The 22,681-nt window shown below is 37.6% G+C and overlaps 2 protein-coding genes across 3 annotated transcripts in view; one reads left to right on the top strand and one right to left on the bottom strand.

The window, feature by feature from the left end:
* The first annotated feature begins 2,544 nt into the window (after positions 1–2,544).
* On the top strand, positions 2,545–18,077 carry PMPCB (peptidase, mitochondrial processing subunit beta). The gene is made up of 13 exons (XM_061198461.1): positions 2,545–2,675; positions 3,727–3,867; positions 4,592–4,678; positions 5,049–5,178; positions 10,194–10,392; positions 10,783–10,862; positions 13,450–13,562; positions 14,432–14,575; positions 16,099–16,259; positions 17,194–17,279; positions 17,363–17,451; positions 17,620–17,695; positions 17,784–18,077. Exons 1-13 carry the CDS (start codon positions 2,571–2,573, stop codon positions 17,846–17,848), a joined length of 1,476 nt encoding a protein of 491 aa, XP_061054444.1. The 5' UTR covers positions 2,545–2,570; the 3' UTR covers positions 17,849–18,077.
* Positions 18,066–22,681, bottom strand: part of DNAJC2 (DnaJ heat shock protein family (Hsp40) member C2) — a 27,310-nt gene continuing 22,694 nt past the window's right edge. For both annotated transcript variants that reach the window (XM_061198459.1, XM_061198460.1), the window contains exons 13-17: positions 22,281–22,465; positions 21,409–21,509; positions 21,174–21,281; positions 18,462–18,616; positions 18,066–18,200 (exon numbers count right to left, since the gene is read on the bottom strand). In XM_061198459.1, coding sequence (XP_061054442.1) covers positions 18,126–18,200; positions 18,462–18,616; positions 21,174–21,281; positions 21,409–21,509; positions 22,281–22,465 — 624 coding nt within the window. In that variant the 3' untranslated portion in view covers positions 18,066–18,125. The remainder of the gene's footprint in view (positions 18,201–18,461; positions 18,617–21,173; positions 21,282–21,408; positions 21,510–22,280; positions 22,466–22,681) is intronic.

Genomic DNA, 22,681 nt, shown 5'->3' with positions numbered 1-22,681 from the left:
GGGCCTTAGTAACATTCAAGATCACTGACATCACAGATCATCATAACAAATATAATAATAATGGAAAAAGTTTGGAATATTGTCAGAATTACCAAAATGTGACACAGAGACATGGAATGAGCAAATGCTGTTGGGAAAATGGTTCCAATAGGGTTGCCACAAAACTTCAATTTGTAAAAGACAGAATATCTGTGAAGCACAAAAAAGCAAAGTGCAATAAAACGAGGTATCCTGTATAGACAGCTCAGGCCCTAGCTTTTCCTTTTAAGCTTCTTGGTTTGCCTATTGTTTGCCCTTACTGTTATCTACTACCTCCAGGCAGCCACCCAAAGTTAGATAACTGCCTCTAAATATTTTTGACAAACATCCCCAGAAAAAGGCTTTTTGCTTTGAGTCAGGTCAAATACAGGCAAACTTGCAAGTGAGATCATCCAGGGAAGCATGAGACAGGTCAAATAATTTCAATTCTCTGGATTTGAGGCCTTGAAGGAACTCCAACCCAATTTTGCCCCCTCTGGTGGCTGCCAGGCTGCTGATTTTCATCTTGGTTGTGGGATCCTGGTTTTCAAGGCTACCATGGAGTTAGGAGGAAGGGGTTAAGGATAGAGTTAAACACTATAAGTTTAAACACTATAAAGTTAAAGCACTATAAAGCTCCCTTTGCTTATTGCAATTTAGGTGTTTTTATTGGGGGGGGAAAGGAGCTCCCCAGATTACTGCAAGACTTGTTTAATTTCCAGAGTTTTGAAAATGTTGATTCTGGCCATTTTTATTTTTTATTTATTTTGGCCACGCCACATGGTACGTGGGATCTTCATTCCCTGACCAGGGATCGAACCCATGCCCCTTGCAGTGGAAGCATGGGGTCTTAACCACTGGACCGCCAGGGAAGTCCCAGATTCTGGCCATTTTTAAAACCAGTTTTCTCATTTATTTTATGAAAAGAAGGGAGGATTTTCACAGGTTTTATTCTGTCATTTTCCCTGACGTCTTAAACTAAGTTTGAATTAAGATGTGCTAAAATTTCCCAGGTGCTTCCTGTGATTATACCTAAATATTTTTGTATATATGTATGATGTTTGTATTTCTTTATTAATGTTAACACACATTTGTTTTAGAAACATGAAGGGATAACCTTGGTTGTCCTTATTATATAATAGATCTTGTGGGCTGAACCTGTGGTTCATAGCAGAAGGGAGATGTGGAGAGAGATGAGTCTGGAAAGATAAGTAGGAGTCAGCTCACGGAGGGACCTATCTTCCATACTAAGGAGGCTTCACTTTATCCTGACCAAGGGAAATTACTGGGGGGTTCTTCATAATGGTACTATCATACTAAAAGTTGCATTCTAAAAAGATCCCTTGGGCCAAAAACTATGACAGTGGGGCTGGAGTAGATTCAAGAGGCAGGAAAGGGGTGTATCAATTGGATGTTCAGAGTAGAGAAAAAGGGAGGAGCTGAGGATGCAACTGGGTTTCTGGTTTGGATGTCTGCTGAATGGAGGTAACATTTGCTGGTTTGCATTGAATATACAGGAATAGACTCCTGGGCAAGACAGTGAAGCGCATTTTGGACACGTTGATATTGAGGTGCCAATGGGGTACTCAAGTGTAGTTGTCTAGTCACTGAGTGGTTAAGGGGGCCTGGAGCTCAAGAGAGAGGCCTGGTTGGGTAGACGGGAAAGGCCTCAAGTGAAAGTGGAAACCATCAGGGAGAGTGTGCAGTAGAAGAGGCCCAGGCCCAGGTCCAGAACCCTGCGGAACAGCAACTTTCAGGGCAAAATGGTGTGGTGTTTAAGTGCAAAGGCTTTGGAGCCACACAGCCTGTTATTAGTGTCCTGACCTCAGGAAAGTTATTTACCCCAGTTTCTGCATCTGTAAAATGAGCATATTGAATAGCACAGTTAGAACAGTGCTTGCGATTTTTAGTTTCACTGAGATCTGTGAATAAAGAGCTGCCCAAGAAGGTGAAGAAGAAGGGACTAGGAGAAGGAGGAGGAGCTCTTAAGATACAAGGAGGAAAGACAATTTCACAGAGATTTACCATGTCAAATTCAGCCCAGAGGACTGTATGATAAGGTCTATAAAGTGTCCATCTTTCAGCAATTAGTGGCTTCACCAAGAGCAATTTCTGTGGAATGGAATGAGCCAGACTGTAAAGTGTTGAAAAGTGAGTAGGGGTCAACACCGATACTTCCCTCCCTCCCCTCACCGCGCCTCTCTCTCCCACTAGAGGCTTCCTCTAAGGACAGTGAGTTATGGATCATATTCCCCTTTTTCCAATCAATTTCGGCCACCAATGGGATAATATGTTGTACCAGGTTACCTTTCATTCTTCTACTTTTGTGCCTTGCACGTCGTAGGCAATTGAAGTAACTGCTGATACAGGGGCTTCTACAGACTCCTTAATTCGCGTTATTAGACTGCTCACACCACGTCCAGATCGATTCCCTCCTCGACTGCTTAGAGGAGTGTCATTCCCATCATGGCCACTTGGTGGGGCCCACCCTCTCGTCTGGGACCTCAGGTCACGACCCCGGAAGCACATCCTTCACACAGGCTCGAGGGGAGATGATGGCGGCTGCGGCGGTGGCCCGAGCGGTGGTGTTGCCCGCGGTGCGGCGGGGGCTCTGCGGTTTCACCGAGAGGCTCCTGGCCGGAGGTGCTGCCGGGCGGGTGAGCTTCCCTCCCCTTGTTTGGGTGCCGCCGGGACCAAGCTAGGCCGGGCCTCTCCTGCAGAACTCCGCGCGGCGAGCCTGAGTCACGGGCGCCCTGCCGGGCCGCGGGCGTCGGATCCACACATCCCCCAACGGCGGGTCGGGCCTTCCCAGCCGGGACCCGTGGGGCATCAGGCGGCCGGGGACGCTTATCTCCCGCCGGCGCTAGGCTGGCTTTGGTCCCCCGCAGCGCGTGACCCGCCAGTGACGTGTGGCATGACCCTGGTTTACCGGCCCCCTGCCCTAGTCACTCGGGAGTCATTATAAAGAGTGCGTGTTGATCACTAAAATCGCAGTGGTTGCCATTGGGGGAAATTAAAAAGTGAGGACCCCACCCCGCCCGCCCCGAGTTCTGTTTTTTCTTAAAACTGAGCGTCTTCATCATGAGCTCTGCTTCCTGCGAACCCCGGGGTAGCTAAAGGAAAAGTTTGTCTGTATATGTATATTTCTCGTGCGAGACTAGCTTTGTCTAGAGGAAAAGAAAAACGGGACAGGCGAATAGTCCATAGCCAACAAGTCAGTCAGCCAGAGTATATCTTGAGCATCTGCCCTTCTTCCTGCCTTCTCTTTTTCTACCTTTTTTAAAAACTTTGCTTTTCTTAAACGGTGGAAACCTTAAGCATTTCTACGTTGTGTATAGGTATTTTTCTATTTTTTGCTCCCTTTCTTGGCTTCCCTCACTCACCCACCCCCGCTTGTGCCCTCTATGGTGAATATTAAACATTTCTAGGAGAAGTATTGAAATAAAAGTAGTTTCTTTCAGGATAATGATAATAACTGTTTATTTTCCTTAAGGAAAGGGCATTTGTAGACATGTTGCTGGCTTTAGGAAAGTGGTTGGTTGAGGAATGTTCTCAACATAGGCCAGCAAAGGGGTGGGTCTCAGTGGAATAAAAGTTAAGGAGGAAAGAGTACTTTATAGAGTCTCTTTGAGATAGATTTGGTTTTCTAATCAACATTTCATATTAGAATAGTGATATGTTTTGCTTCTTCCCTCCACCCCCAACTAGTCACTATATTTTGGAGGAAACAGATTGAGAAGTACACAGGCTGCTACACAAGTTGTTCTGAATGTCCCTGAAACGCACGTAACCTGTTTGGAGAACGGACTCAGAGTGGCCTCTGAAGACTCTGGGCTCTCAACATGCACAGTAAGTGATTTAGTTTGACCCCTCATTAGGCGAGAGAGCAAACTGTTGATTTTAATTTAAGCTTTTCAGTTGGTTGGCAGGTGGTTGAAAGTAGCAGCAGTTATTTTGCCTTGACAAGTGACTGTCACTTGTGAATCTCTTCGTGTGATACTTCCATACCACACAAGTGTCTACATCTGGTTCTTGTAGCCTGTTTTGTCATGTAGTGTTGATAATAATGAGAGAGATATATTTGCTGGACTACTCTGTGCCAAATGTTTTTACATATATTGTCTTACTTGATCTTTAAATAGTTCTTTGTAGCAGGGATCATCACATCCATTTTACAGTTGAAAAACAAGATCAGAGAAGTTAAATGGTTTTGTCCAAGGTCACACAGCTAATACATGACAGAACCAGGATTTGAACCTAGATTTTCTGACAGTCTCTGATGTTCTTTATACTATACTTGTAAATTGACTGTAGTAACACATTGGGCTAAGAATCTGGGTTGTCAGTAAAGCTGGCAAGTAGCTATTTGTGGCACCCAGCAGTAGCCTGATGACCAAAATTTTTAAATCTCATAGTTCATAGGACTGTACTGTCTATCCACTCAAGAAAACTTTAATGTTAAGGCTGGAAAGCATTTGTCAGAAAAAGGAAGAAGACTGCCCCCTACCCCTTCCCCATCCCCTCAAAAGAAAGAAGATGATGTCTTATTTAATTCTTACTTGATTGCATTAAGGTTGGGCTCTGGATTGATGCTGGAAGTCGATATGAAAATGAGAAGAATAATGGAACAGCTCACTTTCTGGAGCATATGGCTTTCAAGGCAAGTTATAAGACTTTTTTTTTTTAATGAATTTTTCTTTAAGAGGCAGTAAACACAAAATCTCATTCTCAGGTAAGGAGAACTATAATAGTATAGCATGTTTTATTTTTATTATTTTTAAAATCCTTTTTTCAGGATAATTACCTGAAATAATTACTGATAATTGCTCTGTAGAGCTGAAACAAGGATTTTCTCTTGGGATGTGAGGGTCATCTGAAAGTATGCCACTATTTCTGAAGCCTGATGTACTTTAGAAACCAAATTTGGTCCTTACATAGGCTTATGTCCTCATATTCATTGTCTGAAGTGTTTAGAACAGATGAGGGATAAAGGAAGAGGTCATAATTTTTTTTTTTCTCTTTTATTTCAGGGCACCAAAAAGAGATCCCAGTTAGATCTGGAACTTGAGATTGAAAACATGGGTGCTCATCTCAATGCCTATACCTCCAGAGAGCAGACTGTATATTATGCCAAAGCATTCTCTAAAGATTTGCCAAGAGGTATTGTTATTATTTATACTGCAGATACGTAATCTCCACAGGAATTCAGAAATAATTTAGTGCTGTTTACATTATGTTTGTTGAGAAAGAAAATGAAAAAAATGAACCAAACTTTGGGTGGGGAGGGCACCTGTTTTTATTTTTTCCTCCAAATATGAGAAACGATAAAAATATTTGTAGGCTGCAGGACTTGTGCAAACCAGGCCCTAACACTTGATTCAAATATTACTTCCTCCAGAGCCATACCTGTGTAGTGAACCATTTTTAATTGTTTTATTATTTATTTACTTTTACTGCCTACTTTTTGTTTTTGTTTTTTCTCTATCCTGTTATCTGAATATTTTATTTCTACAAGTCAGAGCAGATTTTCTATCTATTGACTGCTGGGCTTTTTGAACAAAACTTGCTTGCTTCTTTATTGCATTTGCACATTCTGGTTCCTCATCCTGGAGTGCACTTCTTTCTTACTGTCCTTTCCACTAATTTTTTTCAAAATTCAATTTATTTAAACTAAAAAAAAAAAAAAACCCAATACAGATCACTGATCCCCCACCTCTCGCCCCAGCAATGATCAATCTGTTCTCTGTATCTATTAGCTTGGGTGTTTTTTTGTTTTCGATTTTTTTTCCCCACATATAAGAGAGATCATATGATGTTTGTTATTTCTCTGTCTGACTTTTTCGCTTAGCATAATGCCATTGAAGTTCATCCATGCCATTGCAAATGGCAAGATTTCATTCTTTTTTATGGCTGAGTAATAATACGCCTCTCTTTGTATGTGAGTGTGTATTTGTGTATCACAACTTCTTTATCCATTCATTCATTGATGAACACCTAGGTTGTTTCCATATCTTGACTGTTGTACATAACGCAGTGAACACAGAGGTAGATCTTTTCAAGTTAGTGTTTTTGTTTTCTTTGGATAAATATGCAGAAGTGGAATTGCAGGATTGTATGGTAGTTCTATTTTTAATTTTTTAAGGAAATTCCATATTGTTTTCTATCGTGGCTGCACCAGTTTACATTCCCACCAACAGTGTACAAGGGTTTCTTTTTCTCCACATCCTTGCTAACCCTTGTCTCTAGTCTTTTTGATAGTAGCCATTCTAACAGGTATGGGGTGATATCTCATTGTCATTTTGATTTGCACTTCCCTGATGATTAATGATGTTGAGAATCTTTTCATGTACCTGTTGGCCATCTGTGTGTCTTCTTTGGAAAAATGTTTATTTAGATCTTCTGCCTGTCTTTTAATCTGATTGTTTGTTTTCTTCCTGTTGGTTTCTATGAGTTCTTCATATATTTTGGATATTCGCCCCTTATCAGATATATGATTTGCAGATATTGTCTTCCATTCAGGAGGTTGCATTTTCATTTTGTTGATGTGCAGAAGCTTTTTAGTTTGATATAGTTCTACTTGTTTATTTTTGCTTTTGATGTCAGATTCAAAAAATCATCACCAAGACTTACGTCAAGGAGCTTATTACTTCCTCAGTTTTCTTCTACCAGTTTTATGGTTTCAGGCCTTCTGTTCAAGCCTTTAATTAATTTTGAGTTAATTTTTGTGTATAATAGGTGTCCAATTTCATTCTCTTCCATGTGGCTGATTTTCCCAACACCATTTATTGAAGAGACTATCCTTTCTTTGTTGTATATTTTTGGTTCTTTGTTGTAAATTAATTGATCATGTATGCTTGGGTTTATTCTGGGCTCTCTGTTGTGTTCCATTGATTCAGTACCTGGTTTTATGTACCATACTGTTTTGATTACTATTCTTTGTAATGTTTGAAATCAGGGAGCATGATGCTTTCAGCTTTGTTCTTCTTTCTCAAGATTGCTTTGGCTATTTGGGGTCTTTTTTGGTTCCATACGAATTTTAGGATTGTTCATTATATTTCTGTGAAAAATGCCATTGGAATTTTGATAGGGATTGCATTGAGTCTGTATATTGCTTTCGGTAGCTTGGACATTTTAACAACATTAATTCTTCTAATCCATGAGCATGGACTATCTTTCCATTTCCTTGTGTTGTCTTCAGTTTCTTTCCTTAATGTCTTGTAGTTTTCCTCGATTAAATTTATTCCTAAGTATTTTATTCATTTTGATGCAATTGTAAATGGGATTACTTATTTTCTCTTTCTGATAGTTCATTATTAGTGTATAGGAACACAACAGATTTTTGCTTATTGACTTTGTATCCTGCAGCTTCACTGAATTCGTTTATTAGTCCTAATAGTTTTTTTGATGGAGTCTTTAGTGTTTTTTATATGTAATATCATGTCATCTGCAAATAGTGATAGTTTTACTTCTTTCTTTCCAATTTGGATGCCTTTGATTTCTTTTTCTTGCCTAATTGCTCTGACTAGGAGCAATTTTTTTTATTCCTTGTTTGTTACAAAAACTCTGAAGCAGAATAAGCAAGTGTTCACTTAAAAGATTATTGATGATTGTTTTCATAGCAATAAAATAAAATAGATTTTATTTTTATTTTGTAGAAGTAAAATAATTATTCTGACAGCATAGCTATTTTTTGTAGTTACTGTGTTGTAGAGTGTTTTGGATATCTTAAGGGAAAGTTATTACACAAAACATTTTCCCAGTGGGAGAATTAACCAAAAAATGTAGCAGTTTTAGTGCTAATTGGTGAGACTATTAATCTTTAAGGTCCTTGTATAGTTGTAGTTAATTTCATTACTTTGAAATTTTGGATTCCTAATAGGCTTTCATTAATAATGTTTGAATGCCACTTTACACAAGTACCTTTGCATATATGTAATTTGTGTATATATCATCTCATTTGATCAGCATAGTAATCAGATAAGTGTCTCCACCGTACAGTTGTGGAAATTGAGGCCCAGCCCAGACTGTGACTTTCCCTGGATCACATAACTTAGTGGCTTACTGTGGACTCAAATGCGTGTCTTCTCACTCAGATTCACTGTGTCAGGTTGCTTTGTCAAAACAACAACAAAACAAAACACCTACCACCTGCAAATAAATAAAGTAAAATTTTCATAACATGGTAGCCTAACTTTTGCATTAAAACCAATGAAAATGAAAACAGTGGAGGGTGTGTTAGTTTGAATTGCAAAAAACATTGGTTAGATTCTTAATGATTTCCCTAGAAATAGTTTTTGCCCCAGGACTAGTTAGGCACTAAGAACAAAGGGCTAGGCCAGGCTACTTTAAAGGACTGTTCATTCTAGCCTGTCTCTCTCCTTTATTTACACAGAGAACAGCAAAGAAAGCAAAAAAGAGGACTAGAGAAAGGAAGAGAGAATTTAGAAGACCTTTTTTTTTTCTTTCTGGCTTCTGGCTGGGAAGGACAGAGTCCCTGCCAGTGGGAGTGGAAATGGAAAAGAGAGGCGCTCTTTGAGGAATCCAAAATGGAAGTGCTCTCTGAAGCAGATCCCACTTTGGGAATTTGCTTGAGGCTTTTATACTCTCAGTTAGGTGAAACCTGGTGTGTGAGGTAATAATTAGATGTTTAGACAAATGGTCTTCAAACTTTTATGATCATGCATTCTTATCAGTAAGAGACTTGAATATATACCCTCAATATAGGTATATGTATAAATTAAATACATGTACTGCTATACTAACATATACAGAATTACATATACATTAGAAAGAGAAGATTCTGAGTAAAACATAAATATTGGGAAATATGAATCCCCACTTTAGAAGGTACCAATCTAGACTACTACTTCCAAATAAAGGAGGGTCTTCACACAGGATCTCTTGTCCTCCCATCTGTCTTTGGGCTCTTCCTTACCCACCTGGGCCTTTATTTCTCTTGTCTGGACAGATAGGTTTTTTTGTTTGTTTTTGTTTTTAAATTTTATTGGAGCATAGTTGATTTACAACATTGTGTTAGATGGAGAGATGGTTTTACAGATAATTTTTTTCTTTTTGCCCAGGATCTCAGTCCCAGCCTATTCTAGCAGTCTGTTTTGTCATGTTGGGTAGTCTGTAAGAGGTAATTAATTACAGGAGGTCCTTGGTATTTGAACATTATTGCTTCTGAGACAAGTCACCTTAAAGTGAACTTAAAACAAGGAACAGAAATTTACAGCAGAGTAACAAAATGAAACTAAAGTTTATAAATTTGTTTTATATTGACTAAAATTTAGATAGTGATTGCAACTATATACTAATTCTTCAAGGATAGTTTAGGTTTTCCTTTTTTGGAGAAGTATGTACTTTTTCTGATAAAATTGCTTAATAGCATGATATATCCTTTAGTTCACTTGTGGCTTTTTGCAAATTAGGGTCATTTTTGTATAAATACTTGAGGGTTTTATCAGTTTTTCCAAGCGTCACTTTTAATCCTTTGATAGTCATATTATCTCTTTTGGGGTACCTATCCTTTTTTTCAAATCTTAACTGCTCCAGCTCTGTTGGATCATCATTTATCAGTGACTTTACTAATTAATGGTCAGAATCTACCAGCATTGACCAGAATCTAACCAACATTGACCATTAACTGGAGTTAAGTGGGGAAAGATATTTGAGAGGACACTAATTCTGTAAGTGGTTCATTGGGGTTATATATTAGATTACGATGGTTCTTGGCTTCTTAATATAGTAGCCTCGTTGCTGTGGGATCTTGGGTAGTAAATATTTGAGTGATGTCGGCTCTGTGTGTGTACCTATGTGCTCTGAGTAGAAAGATAATTTTCTCCTTACCATTGTCACAGAGAACAATATACAGTTATATGCAGATTTCCATGACCGTTTTGAAGTGGTTGTAGGCAGAGTCATTACAAGTGTTGTGGGGACTTCTGGCAAATTTAGTTTTCCTCAAGGTCATCTGTACCACAGGGGATTGCATTTCTCATTTTAATTTAGTCCTTTTAGGTATATCAAATTATAGAAACATTTCTTCCCAGTTTAATCATTTAGTCAGTATTGAGTGATGGTCACTATCATGGTTTCTGATGCTAGTTTAATAGATTTTAAATAGAGAAAATTTAAGATTTTAGTGTTTCTTCTTGTGTTTTATTTTCAATAAGCTGTAGAAATTCTTGCTGATATAATACAAAACAGCACATTGGGAGAAGCAGAGATTGAACGTGAACGTGGAGTAATCCTTAGAGAGATGCAGGAAGTTGAAACCAATTTACAAGAAGTTGTTTTTGATTATCTTCATGCCACAGCTTATCAAAATACTGCACTTGGACGGACAATTTTGGGACCAACTGAAAATATCAAGTAGGTATAATTCTCTTTTTTTTTTTTTTGAGAAAAAATTTGAATTGTGAAAATTAACATTCACAAACATTCAAAAAGTATGTTTCAGAAAGTAATTTTTTACCCCCAATAATCTGAATGAAATTGTACTTAAGCTACACTTTAGCCCCACCTAACTCCCAGGTGTCTGGGTTTGTAGCTAATTCTGGAATAAACAAGTGATGGTATTAAATCTTTTTTTTTTTTTGATATATAAATGTTGAAATTCTTTGATATTTGTTGCATATATCCTATTTCTGACTGCATTTAACTTAGAATACCTTTAAGGTCCAATTTAATTTCAGGTATATTATGTGAGGATCTGTGCTTTTAAATTTCCTTTTAATATTGCTTTTCTTACTCCATTTACAGATCTATAAATCGTAAGGACTTAGTGGATTATATAACCACACATTATAAGGGGCCAAGAATAGTACTTGCTGCTGCTGGAGGTTAGTTTAAATTTCTGTGACTGTTTTAAACAGAGTGATGTGCTTATCAGTTTGATCCTATTGGAAGATGTCTTTAGAGTTTTTATTTAGAGAGCAGATTGTTAAATGTGCTGGGTCAGGGCAATGTGGAGCCCTGGAACCAGACTTTTCCTCTGTCTTCTCTTTAGTAGAGTTTTTTTTTGTCTTTTAATTTTTATTTATTTTTGGCTGTGTTGGGTCTTCGTTGCTGCACGCAGGCTTCCTCTCATTGCGGTGAGCGGGGGCCACTCTTCATTGTGGTGTACAGGCTTCTCATTGCGGTGGCTTCTCTTGTTGTGGAGCATGGGCTCTAGGAATGCGGGCTTCAGTAGTTGTGGCACATGGGCTCAGTAGTTGTGGCTCGCGGGCTCTAGAGCGCCAGCTCAGTAGTTGTGGCACATGGGCTTAGTTGCTCTGCAGCATATGGGATCTTCCCGGACCAGGGCACGAACCCGTGTCCCCTGCATTGGCAGGCGGATTCTTAACCACTGGCCACCAGGGAAGCCCAGTAGAGTTTTTCAATGGGAAAACTTAGTGACCCTCCAATATATAAGTGTGCACACGTAATGGAATTTACTTGTAAGAAAAGGGCAAATGAGTGAACTGGGAGATAATGACACTTGGAAGATGGTGTTCTACGGTTTGGGAATCTCTTGAGATTTTAAATTACTTCTTGAGAACCAGCTTCATCCTTGGTCAGGCATGGTATGAGTATGTTATGTTGTTTATTCATTCTTTGATTTGTTCGTTCTTTCAGTAACATCTAGTTACTGAGAAGGGGAAGTATATAGGGGATTAGGAGAATATTTAATGGGAATCTGAACATGCAAGTGACATCAGGACAAGCCTTCCTTGTGAGAACATGTTTGAAGCCAGTGAATGAAAGAAAATTCACGTTAGATTTTGCTAGATTTCCTGGTAGTCTGAATTTAGGCAAATTGTACAGGTTTCCAGTTTTGTGTTCTCTTTCTCTTTTTAGGACAAAGTGAAGATACATGGAATGTTCTTTTGTGTAAATTTAATTTTTCTCTCTTTAGAAATGACAGTAAAAATTCTAGTTGCCCTGGATAGACTTTGAGCTTATTACTTGGGAATAATGGAGAAGATGAAAATGAGGGTTAAATATCTTAAAACATGTTACCTTTGTGTGGCAGATAAGTGTGCTCTGAAGTTATCTTGAGTTAGTAACATTGTTTCTAAAATGGCTGGTGCTGACTGGGGTTCAACAATTGAAACTGCCTTGGAAAGGGGAACACTATTGGTTGGATGGGGCCTCAGCAGCTAAGCTGTCTGGGATGTCTCTGCCATTGTTGGTGGCAAATGGATGCAATGGGTTTTATCATAGTTCATTGGTTCATTTTGACATCACCAGAGTTGGGATATCTTACAATTAATTAATGGCCTATCCTAGATTAATTAGCATTCTGTCTTATTGGTACATAAGTGATGTTTCTTATCAACAGTGGCATCTTAACTTCAGTGAAATAGGCCAGACCTAACTTCATTTAAAAAAATAAAATTTACCAGCTCCCCCCCCCCCCCCCCCGCCTTCTGGATAGAGGTAAGCAGAGGTGGTGCTGGGGCAGGAGCTGAATATCTGGAACATCCAACCAGGAGGGCTATAGGTGAAGGTAGTAAAACAGTGGAAGTGGTTGTTAAGTGCTGAGGACTGTGTGCATGTTCATGGTTCTACACTCTCTGCTTGTCATCCTTGTACCACCAGGGTCTTCCTATTGTTTTGTCACCCTCTGGATTGATATCCAAGGCGGCTCTCCTACATAGTGATTGTGAAAACGTGTGTAATCATTCACTGTCTTGTTTTATACCAGAGATTTGTTCGGAAAATATGGGTGTAAGCTGTGCTTTTATGTTCTAATGGAATGTTTCATTAAAAAAAAATCTTGTGGTGATATTTTTTAAGGCACTTACCCATGTTTAAATTTGTCTTGTAAGTTTAGGTATCTTTAACTGACTGAATCTGTTTGGATCCCAAGTTTGGAAAATAAGGGATATAGAATCTAAGTAATTCTTAAGTTTTGGATGGCAAGTAGTGAGTGTTTGAATAGCTATGAATTTATTCAGAAATTTATATGAGGTTATTTTGTTCCTGAATTTTGATAGCAGAGCACAGAGAATGAAGCATATCTTGTATCCAGCTTTCTTTAAATGATATATTCTTTTCTACTTTAAAAAATTAATTGAAAGTGACTTTTTCTTGCTAGTTTGCATTCTAGGACTTTTAGTTATTTAATATAGCATGATTCTGTATGGAAAATGGTATTTTCAAGCTATCTTATTATCCTTATCTGTGAATCCATTGGTATGTTATGAAAACTGTGATTGTTCTTCAGAATGAGAAAGCTGTGCAGCCCCAAGCCTTATAACCAGGGAAAAAGCGTGCTCTGTGAGCTTACTCTTGAAAAGGCTTTTAGTCAGAGCAAGCAGTCCATGTGTAACCTGTATCACATTATACCACCTTGAGCATATTGTAAACAGAAGTATTGGCAGTTCGTTGTGTGCTTTACATTGCACTGCTACTGGATATATAACATATTTTTCTTCAATTTAGGAGTTTCCCATGATGAACTGCTTGAGTTAGCAAAGTTTCATTTTGGTGACTCTTTGTCCACACACAAAGGAGAAATACCAGCTCTGCCTCCCTGCAAATTCACAGGAAGTGAGGTAGGGCAAGCCTCCTAAGCTAGTGTTTAACCCTTTGGGTTTCTTGTGTTGTATTTATGAATGTGTGTAGCAAATGTGCCTGTTTCTAACAGTAAAATGGAAGAAGCCAAAGGGGTCCAACCGAGGATGGACTCAGTTGTTTATATTCTTTCCTGTTCCATATATTTAACCACCTATTTTTCTTTCCTAAGGAAGTAAGGTTTTAAGGAAAATATAATTTGGTCTTTTTGTGCTTTTTCTTTGATACTATGCCCATTTTCCTATTGTAGGGCATAAAAGTAATCTTTTATTTTAAAAACATCCCAAATTTTGACTTTTAATCAGGTTTATTCTTGGCTAAGTTCTGCCCACAGTACATTTCTGGGGGGTAGCTGTTAAAGCCAGAACTTGTAGAAAACCTGCTACGTGTCAGCTGTATCTTTAAGCCTCACTAGAAGCTTAGTTTGCCACATGAGGGATGATGCTCATATAGTTGTATCTGGAGAGAAGCCTGATGTTGGCAGTTGCATTAAGACTGTAGCATTGGCAGTATTAAAATAAGCCTGTTATGTCAAGATTAGCTTAAATTTAGAGAGTCAGAAAAATTCAGACTGACAAAAGATTATTTCTACCAGTGAAATAATGCAACGCTTGTTGACCAGGTTATTATCTGGTGGCTGTGTCTGGACTATTTCAGTTGGAGATCTTTTGGTGAAATTCTTCTGGACTAGACTATACAGTGTAATGAGGCCTAATTGTTTAAAAAACAAAGGAGTGTCATGGTGGGCATTTTAACTTTGCAGTTAATGGAGCTGGTGAGTTTGTTTCTTGTTAAGCATGTTATATAGTGGTAAACTTAACTAGAGCTTTGTATCCTTTATCCTAACTAGATTCGAGTGAGGGATGACAAGATGCCTTTGGCACATCTTGCAATAGCTGTTGAAGCTGTTGGTTGGGCACATCCAGATACAATCTGTCTCATGGTTGCAAACACACTGATTGGCAACTGGGATCGCTCTTTTGGAGGAGGAATGGTAAGTGATTTTAAAAGTAAATTTCCATAATAAATGAGAAGATGAAACTCTGTACTATGAATTTTGACTTAAAATATAAACTGATCCTGGATTGCATCCTGGGCCAGAAAAAAACAATTTTTTTCTTTTGCCATATTGCCAAATTTTGAATAAGGATAGAAGGATTTGTTAATAGTAATATATCAGTGTTAATAGCCTAATTTTAATAATTGTACTGAGGTTAATTTCCTTGTTTTTCAGAAGTGCACATTAAAAAGTATTCAGGGGTAAAAAGGATATCTGCACTGTACTCTCAAACAATTGAAAAATATGTTAAAGAGAATGATAAAGCAAAAAAAAAGATGGTAAAGTAACAGGTGTTAAGGAATTTGGATAAAGGGAATTCTTTGTACTATTTATGTTACTAGTCTGTAGTCTGAAATTACTTCAAAATACAAAGTGTATATATATTTGTACTCAAAGATTTTGACAAAATACATTTCATACAAGTATCTTAGGCTTCACATGCAATATAATTTCAGTTTTTTAAGCAAACAGCCAAAAGCTCTACAAATTGGGTTGATAATAGCTAATTATTTTAAATTTTTGTTGTTGTTGGCAAAGCATATTGGCATGGGTTATTCAATTTTTTGGTTGATATGGTTATAAATGATTATTAAACAAAGCTGGAACACAGAATTAGAAGTCATAACTATATCTCACATCAATCACTGCTAGAAGTGGAATGCTGGGCTGGATTGACCAAGGGACCCTGTGAACATGCCTGAACTACAACATGTGAGGTCAACTCATTTTTAATTTTAGGGACAGCTTTGGCCTGATTGGATTTTTCCCTTTTTTTAATTTTAATTTTTATTTTATATTGGAGTATAGTTGATTTACAGTGTTGTGTTAGTTTCAGGTGTACAGCTAAGTGATTCAGTTATATATACACATATATATCCATTCTTTCTTTTTCAGATTCTTTTCCCATTTAGTTTATTACAGAATATTGAGTTTCCTGTTCTATACAGTAGGTTCCTTGTTGATTATTTTATACACAGTAGTGTGTATATGTTAATCCCAAACTACTAATTTATCCCTCCCCCAACCACATTTCCCCTTTGGTAACCATGAGTTTGTTTTCAAAGTCTGTGAGTCTCTTTCTGTTTTGTAAATAAGTTCATTTGTATCTTTTTTTTTTTTTAGATTCCACATGTAAGTGGTATCACTGACTTCACTTAGTATGATAATCTCTAGGTCCATCAAAATGTATTATTTTAGAAGTGGGTGCAGCTACTAAATTAATTACAAGGATTCACTGCTTTAACATTATGAATTTCTCTGGGGATGATGCATTGGGCTGGTGAGATTACTATAATTCTTAGTTTCAGTGAATTTTAGCTTTATTATTGAGATACTGCTGGATAAAACTGAGAAACTCAGCCTTTTAAGGCAGTCACGATTTTCACATCTCATTTTTCTTTCTGGTAATTTGGACACGTATACCTACAGTTCTCTTGGACAGTTTTTTTTCCTTACAGAATTTATCTAGCAAGCTGGCCCAGCTCACCTGTCATGGCAACCTCTGCCATAGCTTCCAGTCTTTCAACACTTCCTACACAGATACAGGATTATGGGGAATCTATATGGTTTGTGAACCAGCCACTGTTGCAGACATGCTACATGTTGTTCAAAAAGAATGGTGAGAAAAAATTTAAATCATGCTTAGAATTCCCACTTTAGACTAGTTTCTTTTTACACTGTTGATGCTGATTAATTTTTTATGGTGATGTTATTAGCATTTTATTAAGAGAACAAGACTTAAGTAGTAGCAGTTATTGCCGTGTTTTTAAAGATCACAGATGTTTCTTCTAAGTCTCATGTGAAGCTGATTTATACTATAGAAAATTCTTAATCAATCATTAAGAAGCAGATTACTTCAGAAAGAAGATCTTAAAAGCTAAAAATGTTTAAATGCCAACTAGAATTCTAGGAAATATTTCTAAAAGTTATCTGGCTTGGAAAGGCTGTGTTATGAAAATGAACCTGAAGTTGCCATTGCTAAAAGAAAAATGTAGTGTTTTAGTGAAAACTAGTACCTTGAGACAGGCAGAAGGGCCCAAAGCTTCTTGGAAAACTTTTATTTAGCTCTGGTCCCTTTCCTCCACCATTCTTAAATGGCTTACATCTCTCTAAGTCTAGTTGGAGTGTAATCATTAATTATTAGGTTTAAGTTAGACTCAGCTGCATTCTTTTGAGAAACCAATGACCCACTGACCTATCTATCCCCTAGCAAGTCAGATCCTATCAGATGGGGATTCATGAATTTTCAAAATGACTGTAGCATTTCTCAAAATGCGGTCAGCCTATTTTTATATTGTATTGAATCTCTGCTAACCATATCATTTTTGAGAAATTAACACTACCAGGAAAATAATCAGTAATATTTTAACATTTGCTTAACTGTTGGGATCATTAGTAATTTCAGCTTTTTACTAAATTGAAATCATAATCACTTGTACATTGTGGTGTAATACATAGAATATAGCATCCTTTCTTTCTTTAGGTCATTAACTCATGAAACGCATAACATTTTCAAACTACTTTGACATTTGATTTTTCCAAACGGTTTTTAGGATGCGACTCTGTACAAGTGTCACTGAAAGTGAAGTTGCACGAGCCAAGAATCTTCTGAAAACAAACATGTTGCTGCAACTTGATGGTAAAAGAACTAAAGACATAAGTCCTATTTTCACATGGTTGACTTACGTTCCAGTACTTAGTGTCCCCGTTTCTTTAAAACAGGTTCCACTCCCATCTGTGAAGATATTGGTAGGCAAATGTTATGCTATAATCGAAGAATTCCCATCCCTGAGCTTGAAGCAAGAATTGATGTAAGTAGTCCTTAGATACTATTGGGCCTTGTGTAAAATGATGCTTGTTACAACACCTGGAGATAGAGATATGCATCATAAATCTTGCCTTAGCTCTAAAACGTCCCAGGTATAGAATGTCTTCACTACTACAAAAAGCTCTGAATGCTTGTGTCTTCAATTTTTCAGGCTGTAAATGCTGAGATAATTCGAGAAGTGTGTACCAAATATATTTATGATAAGAGTCCAGCTGTTGCTGCTGTTGGTAAGCCTGGCTCCTTTTCTCCTATGCAGAAAGTTGGCTAAGGACCTTCCTTCTATTTAGTTTTAACTGTCTTTTCTTTTAATCCTAGGTCCCATTGAGCAGCTACCAGATTTTAGCCAGATTTGCAGTAACATGTGCTGGCTTCATGATTAAAATGCTCCTAATAAACATATTTTGAACATATATATTTATAAAACCGAGACCTGCAAGTCCTAAAGAAAAAAAAAAATGAACATCTATACTGGTAAATATGAATGAAATACTATCTCAGACTTTGAAAGAATAAGACCACCACAATGAATGGTAGATCTCTGAGCTCTGAGAAATTATACTGGAACAACACACTTTAAGTATAGTTTTAAGAATAAAATTTTGTACAGTATTTTTAGTTTTATTATAAAAATGCACACACAACAAAGATTGTCATAAGTCATTTCTTGCCTCTACTTGCATTCAGCACTTGCTCTTGAGCAGCTTTCTTCGCTTTCACCATTTCGACAAGTTCCTAGGGAGGGAGAAAGACGTTACTTACACCAAGAAGTTGTCAGAATTTGCAGACATTTCTAGTGTTTGGTATAAGTATGTAAAACATCCAAACTGGGATAAATCTATACTGAAAAGGTTGATTTTCTCTAGTAACTGCCAGAGCTGGAAAGTTTCTAAGGTTGGTTATTTCTAATATTGGCCCCACGACTACTGTGGTATTGAATAAGCACAAAAACATAATTTAAATGATAATGGAATCTATACACTAAAGATCTACAACCTTATATCGTTTCATGCAGTCCTTCTTTGTCCTGCCAGGCACTGCTTCTGCTATTTTTTCCCATCTTTCAGGTGTATTTACTGGGTACGTTTTCAAAGCTTGTTCCAAAAGCTTCTGTTCTTCTGTTGTCCAAGGGGTGAAATCTGTGCATGGACCTGTTTAAGAAAAAATTTTGTTTGGAAAATTTTATCCTAATTGATAGAAAACTGTCCTGGAACACCTTCCCAGATGAGTCTTTTGGTACACATCTTGGTAAGTGCCCATTTGAATCTGTGATGTGCAATCTTGAACAGACCAAATTAGATGCACATATATACCTCTAGGTATGAATCAGGGAAAAAACTTTAGATAGCTCACATCCCAGAGAAATATGAGACTTTTTTAAAGCACAATATGCTTTGTATTTCTGGTCTATCACAATCTAATCTTATATTCACCAGACTTTTTAAAAAAAGATCAGATTTAACATACACAGTTGAACTGTTTGGGTTCAAAACCACAATCACAAATCATTTAAGATTTCTGATAAATCTAGTTCCTTATAGCATAGGGAAAAGAGCTGCCTCCTACTTAAAAACTTTTAGCTCGATGAGAGCCTGGAAACCATTCTCGTTTTACACTGGAAGAAATAAGTTTAACGAAGCTAAGCCAAGCTCCCATGGTTTCAATGCTGTAGAGCCAAGGTGAGATTAGATTCCATTTCCAGTGTGGCACTGTCACCACGTCCACTAAAATCTTGTGGAGCCTACGCTGTACATCTCTACTAAACCAGACCTTTAATGTTTGATAGAACACCTCATACATGTATCAGAAACAAATATATTCCTTCCTAAGGATGTAAGAAGTACACATCCCACTTCTGTAGGAAAATGAAAATGTTAAAATGGTTAAAAAGCTGATTTGGTTATTCTAAGTTAATGGATTACTGACAGCTTAGTTATTTCAGATCATGCAGTGAAAACACAGTGGCACCTATCCTACCAGTAGTGAGGCGACCTCTTGAAATTGTATCCTGTGAGATCAGGTACAAAGTAAAGCCTAGAAATCTAAGTTATTTCCCAATTAAAAACACACTCACAGACACAGTGAACAAGTTGAAAAACAACACACCTTACTTAGAACAAAGCAGAGAACTCGTATTTGAAGACAGATTAAAGACTGAAGCTTTTTTTGAAATCAGCTTTTAAATTCCAGGAACCCCTTAGTGGAATTTCCTTTTATTAGTTTGAAGCCCCATTTAACACCATTGATTTAATTCATTTCCTCTCTCTTGGAAAAAAGATGGAACTGACATATAATTATTATCTGCTACTTATTATCTGCTGTTATTATCCAGGGACTTCACAATACCAAAATGAATGAAACATGTAAAATTCCTATGAGAAATCACTATTCTAAAAAACGCGGCCAGCTTGCTGTTTACTGGAGCAGTTGAAGAGAGAGGGACCTGCCCATTAAATCCGTAAAAAGAGGTAAAGGAGTCAGGCCCAAGTACCATATCACTCCTGCCCTCACAGGGTCACCCATCTGCCAGAAAGCACAACCATCAGTGTCTGCCTCCAGCACGGAAACTAGTCCCACAAGAAAGGGCTGAGAATAACGCAGTAATATCTGAACGTGTCTGATTTTTGTGGACGGCGTAAGGGGCAAGAGAATTATCTCCTTCTGAAATTTCCACTTTGTTACTTATCTTTCTTAAAAGAGCCAAAATAATGCCCAGCCTAGACAAAAGTCACCCGATTTTGCAAATGCAACTTGCAAATGCAGAATGATTTTTTCCTCTTTATAGAACATTGTTAAGTCTCTCCTAATATTTTCAAATTGAAATTTTGGGATAATGAACCAGACCAAGAACACAGGAAAAGTGGGACTGTTAAGACAGGGACAGGACATCATGAAAAGTCAAGGCTGTCAGTTAATCCCAAAACATACATTTGGCACTGTGATCTGGAAAGCATATCCAAGATTAGCTTAGTTTAGGGAGAAAAGGACTGGTGGCTCACAAATGCATGTAGTGAAAGAGAACTTTTCAAACTTTTGTCAGCAACTCACAGTGAGGAAAAAAAGGTCACATCCCAGACACTTATACACATGAACAAAAGTTTCACAAATACCCACTTATGTAATAGCTGTAATGCTCTCTGATATTTTCTATTCATGACCCATTAAACTGATTTCATGACCCACTTCTGAGTCATAATTTGCATTTGAAACATACTGGTCCAGAGTAATCAAATTAACTAGAACACCCAAGACATGTCAGCACAACAAATTGTGTCTGTATAACTAACTTGTTCTGAACCACGTAAGTTGCAGGCATGCTGCCCCTTTACTCCTGTCTTCGCTTAAAAACAAGGACCTTTCCTTATATATAGTGTATTTTTCAAAATCAGGAAATCAACCTTGATAAAAAATTATCTCGTCTACAGACCTTATTCAAATTTCAATTGTCCCAATATCCTTTAATACTGATTTGTAAAATCTGGTGAACAAAACTAACACAACCCCTCCCCTCATGGCATATGAAATGGAAGAACTGTAATTCTCAGTGGTGCTGAAGTAAATCTGTCCTGAAAACATCTGCTTTATACCTTTCAGTCTGCTAAATGCTTTCTATTCCAATCATTGTGAATGTAGACCGTAGATCTTGTATACTCTCACACAGATACATGGTTAGCATTTTCTACTCATAGAAAAATAAAATTTCATTACCTTCAAATCGTTCTGAAGGTGTTGCATTGTCTGCTTGACACACCACGCCATGTTCTTTTTTAAACTTATCAAAAGCCTTTTTGTTTATGTCATCTTTTTGATGAGGGTCTGAGAAGGGGAAAAAACTTTAATATAATACAGATCATCTCATTTAGTCTTTCATTAAATTGCATAGATTATTTTTAAAATATGTATTCAAGGTAGCAAAAAAATTGATTTGGCAAAACTAACTCACCAAGTTTTTGAAGACTCTTTGCTTTGCCAATAACATCTTTGGCGGTTCTCTTGACTCCAGAAGAAGAATGTATGTTCATGTAATTAGCAATAACTTCCCATCTAGAGCAACCGATACAAAAATAACGAAAAACTCCAAACAAAACCCAGAATGATCCCACATTTTTAATGCAGAAGGGTTAGCTATAATATCTAAAGAATTAGCTCTAAATTGGTGGTCTAATTATTACTACTGCCTGGACTATGGTTTTTGCTTTTCATATGTTTAAATCAACTGTGTATAATCTTGGTTTCAAGTTTGTACAAAACCTTACTGATTCTGTGTAAAAATCAACAGAAATAAAAGCACACATTTGTGTATACTGCCATTTGGACACATACTTAAGGAGACAGATCATTCTGAAAACAGAACCTTAGTTTCCTCATATACAGAATAAGGGAGGCTGGATCTCTAAGGTTTCTTTGAGTTCTCAGCTCAGACTCTGCAGTGAGCTCCAGTTTGAGGTTGGAAGCAACAAAGAAGGATTAAGACTGAAAGAGAAACTATGGAGCACAAAACCTAGTGCCTAGTGTAAGCCACAATGGAATAAGCCAACATGAGAGTCAAGGTTTATGTCTTACGATCCTTAATTTCCTGAGAAATTGATGAAGCATCCTACTGTATGTATGGATATACATATGTGTGTTGGTATAAGCTGCTAAGACTAGCAGGTTCAAAATGCACTCTGCTTTTCACACTTTTCTCTGCACAGAACTTAGTGTCTAGATCCAAGCACATCTCTGGAAGTTTGCTGTAACATGCTGCTAGTTGGATGTCTACATTATCCCTAGGCTCCAGTATGTGTTGAAGAGAAGTTTCATTAGAACCAATACCTTGAATTTGTTCCAGCAGGGAAGAGATTCACAGCTTTAATTAGTAATTGCAGATCATCTTCTGACCAGTGTTTACTGCCATTTCCACCTCCGCCAGTTGATTTCTCTGCATTCTTAGATGCTTGTCGCATACGAGCCTCAGCTTCCTCTTTCTCTTTTCTAATTTGCTCATTTATTTCTTCTATCTACACAAATATCATAGGTAAGTCAGGGACTTAAAGCATCTTACTACTCTGCACTCCCTTGCTGGCTGTGGTTCTCGACCCTCAGCATCATCCAGGCAAGGACCCTACACTCCCCCAGGCCAACCCCAAAACCACAATCAGCCTTTTCAATCTGGCTTCCAGGCTGCATATCTCTGCTTGAGGAACAAGAACCAGCCTTGGCCTGACCTACCCTGT

Source organism: Eubalaena glacialis, chromosome 8 (assembly GCF_028564815.1).
Source record: "Eubalaena glacialis isolate mEubGla1 chromosome 8, mEubGla1.1.hap2.+ XY, whole genome shotgun sequence".
NCBI lineage: Eukaryota > Metazoa > Chordata > Mammalia > Artiodactyla > Balaenidae > Eubalaena > Eubalaena glacialis.
The sequence above is the reverse complement of the archived record's forward strand: the minus strand, read 5'-3'. Positions and strand labels throughout refer to the sequence as shown.